Here is an 8952-nt window from a genome sequence, read left to right as displayed (position 1 = left end):
TTGGCAGCTGGATGGAGTGAATGACAAAGGCTAGAAATGAAAAGGAGACAAAGGTGTCAGATAAGGAGTGAAGAGTGTAAAGACAGAGGATGGATATAGATGGAAGGGCACGGGGGAGAGGGGGGGTGAAGAAGGGGACTCCAGGACTGATGGATGTCATCCAAGGTCGATCAGGATATATTTCCCACTGTTCCACAAAATGATGGAATTTTAAAAAAAATCAGTTGTGCAATGGTAAAACCTTGTACATCGTACAGACAAGCCTCATTATAGAGGACCACAGGGGGAAGAATGGTGTCCGTTATTGCAGATTGTCCGCTATAACTAAGTAAGGGATTTCCTTCAACTACCTAGCGGTCACTCCGTGAAACAGCAAGTTGTTTTCAAATGCAAAGTTCTTTTTAACAGCTAAAAATGTATTTTTGTTCTGCAAGGTAAAAATACTAAAGACTGGTTGAAGCAATTGCTTGTCAACAATGTAGCTGGCAGCCTGTGTTCCAACAGAGACAGTGGTGTCTGATCACTCTGGGGACACTCCGTCCACTATAACCAAAATACTGAAGTAACTCAGCGGGTCAGGCTATGTAAAGGTCTAAAGAGGGCAGAAGGCCATCGGGGAGGTCCATGAGGAAGGGGACCAGTGGAGACAGAAAAAGGAGTCATCACTGGGTGGTGAGGACTTTTTGGCATAGAAAAAGGCACAGAGGCAGAGGAAGAAAAGCTCGATGTGGCAGACCTGTGGAGTTATAAAGAGATCCGTAATAACAAGGGAAGATGGTATCCTCCCTGAGATAGCGCGACAATGCAAATATACGCACACAAGTTTTCAACCAGAGATATTACTTCCCCATCTCCTGCAATTAACTGAGACAGGCAGAGTAAACACAGTTGCATCTCTCTCGCTGAACCGCCTGGATAAAAGTCAGCTTCAACTGGTTTTCACAAACTGGAAGTAGATAGTTTCAGTAAATAGTTATATAGTGCATTTAAAATCCTCAAAGACAATTTGGGGCGGAGGTTGGTGGCAGAACCTCAGCAAGCACCAGCTCCAGAGCATGTGCTCTTTAGGGAATGACGTGCACCACCTGGTTTTATCCAGTGAGCCGGTATCGTCTACAAACCTAACGTGATAACATTCATTCCACCCACAGAGTTCTTGCGCTAGTCAGTCAGAACATTCTCCTTTCTCCCGCATGGAACCAGGTTTTAACAAAGCATTTTGATTGCAAGATGCAGAGTGGAAATAGGCCCTTCGGCCCACCGGATCCACAATGACCACCAATCACCCATTCACACTCGTTCTATGTTATCCCACTTTTTCATCCACTTCCTACACACTAGGGACAATTAACTTTTCAACCCACTGCCATGCTACACCTCCAAACTAAACTAAAATAAAGACACATTGAATAAAAGCCCTCCATTATTGATCAGGAATCCATACAGTTGAACACCCTACAAGCATTGATCTTGTTCCAACTATCAGCTTGGATTAAAACCAAAGGTTTGAGGAGAAAAATAAATTTAGTTCAATTTTCAACAGGTTTAAATTTTATAAAAGCAATGCTTTAAAAATCTTACAACTTTCAATCCCTCACTTAGGGTCAAACAATTTGCATAAAATATGTTTAGTGCACTGACTTCTTTATTGCAAAACCAGCATATTAAAAAAATGCCCTGAGTACACCACAAGTTATGCTAAAAGTAGGTCCTCACACCTATCATCATTAAAAAGTGGCATCGCAAAATGGAGCCCTGAGAGTGATTGTTTGATCAAACCATGATTCTATCGGGCCGCGTGGACGTCGAAAGCCCGCAGCCCACTGGGTGGGGGCCGACATCGGGAGCTCCGGCAGCGACAGTGTCTTCGCCTGCCCCGAATCGCGGGGCTTGGGTCGGCCCGCCACGGACCTTTCACCGTCCGCCGCGGCCTGGAATAGGCCGTGGGATTTTCTCCGCCCCGCGGGGGCTTCAATAACGGGAGCCCCGACGTGGCAACTTCAACAGCCTGACCGTGGGAGAAGACGGCAGGGGAGAAAAAAAGACATTCTGGCCTTCCATCACAGTGAGGTGGTGACTGGAGGAGACTCACTGTGATGGATGTTTCTTTTGTTTGGTGTTAGTTTATGGTTGTAGGTGTTATTGCATTTTTATTGATTATTCTTATTGGTCTTATTGTTGAACTGCGGGTAATTTTTCATTTCACTACACATTTATGTGTATGTGACAAATAAACGACTATTGACTATTGACAGTGTGATTCAAATGGACAATAGTGACAAGACCTGCCGGAGTAGAGAGGTGTCTAATGCTAGGATCTGGACCACCATGACTGGTCCCACAGTCTCCCACAGCAACATTCAAGTATGAGGCAGCAGCAAGTCTACTATACTGGGGAAACCCCACTGCAATCAGCTTCTCTCTATTTGGGTCTTTATCCTGCACTGTAGACAAATGTGATTTCCCCCAACATTTCTGTTGAGTTGAATAATGTTTTAAGTTTGCATTAATATACAGGCACCTCACGCTTTAAGCATGTTTGATTTATGGGTTTTTGAAATAACGTGCTAGTTTCGTTATTACCAAAGCTTGATTTACACACTGATATTTTTGGAATTATGCACCTCAGCTTTACCGCTGACCATATAGTCCAGTATACGTTTCATTTACGTGTTTTTGAATTACGCGCTGCTTTTCAAACACATATTCCCCACATAAAATGCGAGGTGCCTGGATGTTAAATTATGGACTGAAGTAATAATATTTTAAACAGCATAACATTCATGGTACCAACTATATTCCCACGAAGCAATAACGTGGATAGTTACAAACAGCTATGTCCATCACATTTGCACAACTTTTTTTCCATGATATAAAGGCAAAACGGTGACTTGTGTTCCTTCCCAGCCTGTAAAGGCATTATTCCTGTAAGCAGGAATCACTGGGCATAGTGATCCTATGTGGAAACAGTCAAAGCCCATTGCCTCGATGTAACACAGACATGTGTTCCTGTGTTTGAGTTGCCATTTGGCCAGAGGTATCCAGAGTCATTGCAATCGGTTGGGTAAAATAAAGCTTCATCCTTTAGTGTGAACACAATTCGCATTCTTCCAACATTTATGTGGAAGATCTTTCAGATAAATCCAGCTACGTGGCTTCAAGCTTGAGGTCAGGTGCCGATTGGCAAAAAAAGGCAACATTCAAGAACTCTTAGTTTCAAAAAACTAATCCATTCTTCTCCACCGACCAAGTCATTTAGGCTTGGATTTCTTTGCATGAAGATTGCTTTTCTCCATTCAAGCAAGAATTTGGGAAACTGCTAATTGGAAAAGAACCAAGGAAGCTAGAAGATTATACCATCACAGGGACTGCGGGGAGAATAAAGATCCAGGATTCACAGAAAAGTCCCACTTTTCCTACTGAAAAAGCTGCGTTTTGGACTTATGGCTGTTTGCCTGACGGTAAGACTGAAGCTTATCTCTGGGATTGGAGTCATCGCTGTCACTATTGCTGCTTTTCCATTCAGACTTTAGTGGTGTCAGCTCAGGGGCAACAATATCCCCATCCTGTAGGTAGGAACAAACATACACTGGTTCATCACCATGTAGGTGGGATTGGAAAATCATTATCAGTCTATTTAAAATTCATACGTTAAAGGGTTAGAGAAAAACTTCCAAAATGTATGAAAAAAGGAACTACAGATGCTGATTTACAAAAGGACCCAAAGTGCCAGAGTAATTCAGCGGGTCAGGCAGCATCTCGGGAGTACATGGATAGGTAATGTTTTGGTTCAGGACCCATCTTCATACTGATTGTGGGGAGTGGAGAGTGGGGGGCGGGGAAGGAAGAAAGCCGTGAGAAGAAAGGCAGGACAAAACATAGCAGGTAATAGGTGAACACAGGTGATGGGGAGGTCTCACAGGAAGATGGTTGAAACATTGAATTCTCCAATTTTAGGTAACCTCTAACAACCTCCCGCTCCTTCCTTTCTCCCCCACACACCACTCCTCCGTTTCTTCCCCTCACCCCCTCCCCTGTGCCCTTCCTGAACTCGCACCTATTTCTCCACTCCTCTCCACTTCCTCTCATATTCCTTCCTCTAGCTTCACAATTCGCAACTCTTCAATCCTTCTGTATCACACCTTCTGTTGTATTCTCTGGCCTTTGCTCCAAGCATAAGCCTATCAAATACCCCCCTCGCCTATGTCCACCTATTACCTGCGCTGTATCCTGTCCCTCCTCTCTCCCCCCCCCCCCCCCCAATGTACAAAGAAGGGCCCTGACCCAAAACATCGCCGACACATGTTCTACAGAGATGCTGCCTGACCCTCTGAGTTACTCCAGCACTTTGTCTCCTTTTCTTGAAAGAGAAAAACTTCCTTTCCTGTCACACATCATTAAAACCCACGCCCATGTCATCCATCAACCATGGTCCAATCCAACCTAGACACAAGGAACTGCAGAGGCTGGAATCTTGTGAGTCAGGCAGCACCTCAGGAAGACATGGATAAGCACATTTTGAAGACGGGCCCTGACCCGAAAAGTCACCTTTACATGTTCCTCCAACAGAATATTTGTCGTTTATTACGTTATTAGGACAGCACAGACTTGACGGATCTGTGATCTCTAACGATTTTATGATTCTTGTATAAAGACAACGAGGAGCTGATTCCTATCAACAACGTTACTGGTGGAAGCGGATTTGATAGTGACGTTTCAGTGGCATTGAGACAGGCACATGAACAGACAAGTAATGGAGGGAATGCAGAAATAAAGAAATGCAGATGCTGGTTTACACCAAAGATAGACTCAAATGTAATCTAAGGAATGGAGGCATATGGGTCGGGAAATGGATCACGTGCAGGCAGATGGGATTAGTTTAAATTGGCATCATGTTCGGCACAGACACAGTGGGCCAAAAGGCTTGTTCCTGTGCCGTAATGTCCCAGGAGTACAACATAGCCAAGGAAAGATGCAGAAACTGTTACTGTAAATGGTAGCATCATCCTACCTTTGGTTTGGAAAAGTTACTGTTAATACACCACTGGACAAAAAGCTTCTGGGCGGCCTGCACACTCTTGTTGTCAGTCTTCTTGCAGTAGACCTGGATCAGCTGCTCTGTAAACCTCACTGGAAGCATGTGAGATACCTGGATGTGCAGCATCAATGGTGCGATCAATGAGAGAGATCAATGGTGCTTTATTGTCACATGTGCACTGCACAGTAAAGTTATTTTTGCATAGATCACACATGCACGAGTTACCATATTTTGGCGCCATTTGCCCGACCCAGGCAAGCCCCAGGCTGGTGCAGAGCAATCCTCCTGCCGGGTCTTCCCAACAACCCACAACCACCGGTGCTAGCAGTGGAGATGGCCACTCATCCTCTCACACCATCTGCACAACTTAATAAGATTGTGGCTGATTTGTTGTAACTCCAGATCCACAATTTAACTTATCAAGTATCTATCTACACCCCTCTGCTCTCATGTCAACTATGACCAGGTGACGATTTTATATTAATATCCTTGAAGATAAGATTTATACAAGGAAACCTAATTCTAGATTCTCCCAAAAGAATTCTGCCAATCCCATGCAGGCTCTTAAGAGTTTCAGAGGGACACAAAGTACTGGAGTAACTCAGCGGGTCAGGCAACATCTCTGGAGATCATGGATGTGTGACGTTTCGAGACGAGACTCTTCTAGTTTCTGTAGAGTTTCCTCTCGCTCTCAGCTCCAGTAGATACAAGTCTAGCCTCTCTAACCTTTCCTGCAAAGACAACCAGATCATAACAGGCCTCTAACCCATTGGAGCAAGGTCCAGTTCCAAGTCACACCAAGGTGATAGTTGGATTCCAGCTTAGACCTTGACCACGGGAAACAAACCCAAAGCAAAGGGCAAGACACCCTTGGCAGCGTCGGAGCAACACAGTCAGTTTTGAGTGGCACAGTGTCGTAGCGGTTGAATTGTTGCCTTACAGCACCAGAGACCCGGGTTCGATCCTGACCAGGGGTGCTGTCTGTGTGGAGTTTGCACGTTCTCCCTGTGACCACGTGGGTTTTCTCTGGGAGCTCCCGTGTCCTCCCACACTCCAAAGCCATGGGGGTTTGTAGGATAATTGGCTTCCATAAATTACCCATAGTGTGTAGGACATCAAACGGGTAGACAATAGACAATAGGTGCAGGAGTAGGCCATTCGGCCCTTCGAGCCAGCACCACCATTCAATGTGATCATGGCTGATCATTCTCAATCAGTACCCCGTTCCGGCCTTCTCCCCATAACCCCTGACTCCGCTATCCTTAAGAGCTCTATCTAGCTGTCTCTTGAAAGCATTCAGAGAATTGGCCTCCACTGCCTTCTGATGCAGAGAATTCCACAGATTTACAACTCTCTGACTGAAAAGGTTTTTCCTCATCTCCTTTCTAAATGGCCATCCCCTTATTCTTAAACTGTTTCTGGACTCCCCCAATATTGGGAACATGTTTCCTGCCTCTAACATGTCCAACCCCTTAATAATCTTATATGTTTCCTGCCTCTAACATGTCCAACCCCTTAATAATCTTATATGTTTCAATAAGATCCCCTCTCATCCTTCATGCTTACTTTCAGTGACTGATGCACTAGGACACCCAGATCTCGTTGTACGTCCCCTTTTCCTAACTTGACACCATTCAGATAATAATCTGCCTTCCTATTCTTACAACCAAAGTGGATAACCTCACACTTATCCACATTAAACTGCATCTGCCATGCATCCGCCCACTCACACAACCTCGGTAATAGGTGGTCAGTGTGGACTCGATGGGCCAAAGGACCTGTTGCAACACTGTATCTCTAAAACCAAACATTAATTTATACCCCGTGTTGGTCCGTGCACGGCTCGAGGGAGACATGTTTACGTGCAGCTTCAGAAAAAGGATGTGTTTCCACCTCGGGCCTGGAAAACGTACCTGGTCTTTGCTGATTTTGATGGCCACGTTGGGGTTATTCTTGCAGTAGAACCGCATCTTGTTAATGGGATTCTTCCCCTTCATGCCGTAGTCCATATGCACCACCTAGAGTGCAGAATAGTAAATACGTTCATTCAGTCGGGAAAACATTACCCACTACCGACAATTTACAGCGGCCAATTAACCCATCATTGGGATGAGGGAAGAAATCAGTACTAACAGTCTGGCAATTAAATAAGTGGTACTTCCATTACATCTTTCACAGGTCTGCTAGTAAAGCTGCTGCCTTACTGTTTACAAATAAGGGTTACCCCGATATACTGCTAAACTCCCTCATCACCATGACATGTGGATTTATTGGCAACTGTAAATTGGTCCTGGTGGGTAGGAGAGCGATACAAACTGGAGAGACTGTGGAGGGTTGATGGGAATGAGGGAAGAATCAAATAGGATTAGTGTGCATGAGAGTTTGATGATTTCTATGGAGCTCAACACTCAAGAGGATTTTGCTGTCAAATGTCCTGAAACATAAATACACATATGTATATACATACATACACACATGCATAGACACACATACACATGTACACACACACGTATATATATACACGTACACGCGAACGCATACACACATACATATACCTATACACGCATGCATACATGTACACATACACACACGTACATGCGCATGCATACATATGCATACACGCGCATGCATACATACATGTACACATACATACACCCCCCCCTGGTGGGTAGGAGAGCGATACAAACTGGAGAGGCTGTGGAGGGTTGATGGGAATGAGAGAAGAATCAAATAGGATTAGTGTGCACGAGTTTGATGATTTCCATGGAGCTCAAGAGGGTTTATTGTCATATGTCCTGAAACATTCATACACGCAAATATACATACACACATAGGGCGGCACGGTAGCACAGCGGTAGAGTTGCTGCTTTACAGCGAATGCAGCGCCGGAGACTCAGGTTCGATCCTGACTACGGGTGCTGCACTGTAAGGAGTTTGTACGTCCTCCCCGTAACCTGCGTGGGTTTTCTCCGAGATCTTCGGTTTCCTCCCACACTCCAAAGACGTACAGGAATGTAGGTTAATTGACAGGGTAAATGTAAAAAATTGTCCCTAGTGGGTGTAGGATAGTGTTAGTGTGCGGGGATCGCTGGGCGGCGCGGACTTGGTGGGCCGAAAAGGCCTGTTTCCGCGCTGTATATATATATATGATATACACATCCCACATATACACGCATGCATACACACACGGAGAAACACGCACATGCGCATGCATGCACACACATATACACCCGCGCATACATACACGTACACACATACATGCATCCACACACGCACGCATACACGCACATGCATACATACTCCTACACGTGCATGCAAACATACATGCCATAGCAGCTGAGGCTTACCTGCGGTCCATTTGTCTTTGTGTTTTTGTTGTTTTGTTGTCTTAATTGTAGTTGTGATGTCGTGTTTTTGTGTTTTTGTACTATGTGTGTATGTGGGGGGGAGGGGGGGAACTGTAAAATTGTAAATATGTGTCCCTTCCGAACGGAGACCCGACCTTTGTTTTCTGGGTGTTGTCTCCGTTCCTGCTGCGGCCTACCATCGGCCCAACTCCTGGAGCTGGCGGCCTCCAGGGCTCTGGTTCGCAGAGCCCGCGGATCGGACTTACCATCAGCAGAGCTAGCCGTCCTCGGAGGCTGCGGGAGCGGCTGCGACTCGCCTTAGGCTCGGGCCGCGTGGATGCCGACATGGGGAGCTCCGGCAGCGGCAGCGTGTTCGCCCGCCCTGGATCACGGGGCTTGGGTCGGCCCGCCGCGGACATTTCACCGTCCGGCGCGGCCTAAAATATGCCGCGGGATTTTTCTCTGCTGGGCAGGGGCTTCAATGTCGGGAGCCACGACCGCCCCGACGTGCAGCAACAGCAGCAGCGTGTTCGCCCGCCCGGATCGGACTTATCATCGGCGGAGCCG

At 46.0% G+C, this 8952-nt stretch overlaps 1 protein-coding gene across 1 annotated transcript; it reads right to left on the bottom strand.

Annotated features, from left to right (window-relative positions):
• Positions 1-2054: 2054 nt before the first annotated feature.
• LOC144591838 (deoxynucleoside triphosphate triphosphohydrolase SAMHD1-like) lies at positions 2055-7050 on the bottom strand. Its single transcript, XM_078395852.1, has 3 exons — positions 6952-7050; positions 5012-5149; positions 2055-3566 (listed from the first exon to the last, which is right to left on the bottom strand). The coding sequence occupies exons 1-3, from the start codon at positions 7045-7047 to the stop codon at positions 3417-3419; spliced, it is 384 nt and encodes a 127-aa protein (XP_078251978.1). The 5' UTR covers positions 7048-7050; the 3' UTR covers positions 2055-3416.
• Between the last annotated feature and the right edge of the window lie 1902 nt (positions 7051-8952).

The sequence above is a fragment of the Rhinoraja longicauda genome, unplaced genomic scaffold, assembly GCF_053455715.1.
Source record: "Rhinoraja longicauda isolate Sanriku21f unplaced genomic scaffold, sRhiLon1.1 Scf002233, whole genome shotgun sequence".
Taxonomy (NCBI): domain Eukaryota; kingdom Metazoa; phylum Chordata; class Chondrichthyes; order Rajiformes; family Arhynchobatidae; genus Rhinoraja; species Rhinoraja longicauda.
Note: the sequence above shows the minus strand (reverse complement) of the source record. Positions and strands in the feature narration are given on the sequence as shown.

Coding starts and splice junctions, on each gene's coding strand:
- LOC144591838 (XM_078395852.1), bottom strand. CDS start 7,047: ATGGACTACGGCATGAAGGGGAAGAATCCCATTAACAAGATGCGGTTC. Junction 5,150..6,951: donor TCAAAATCAGCAAAGACCAG/GTACGTTTTCCA, acceptor CTGCACATCCAG/GTATCTCACATGCTTCCAGT. Junction 3,567..5,011: donor GTAACTTTTCCAAACCAAAG/GTAGGATGATGC, acceptor TCCTACCTACAG/GATGGGGATATTGTTGCCCC.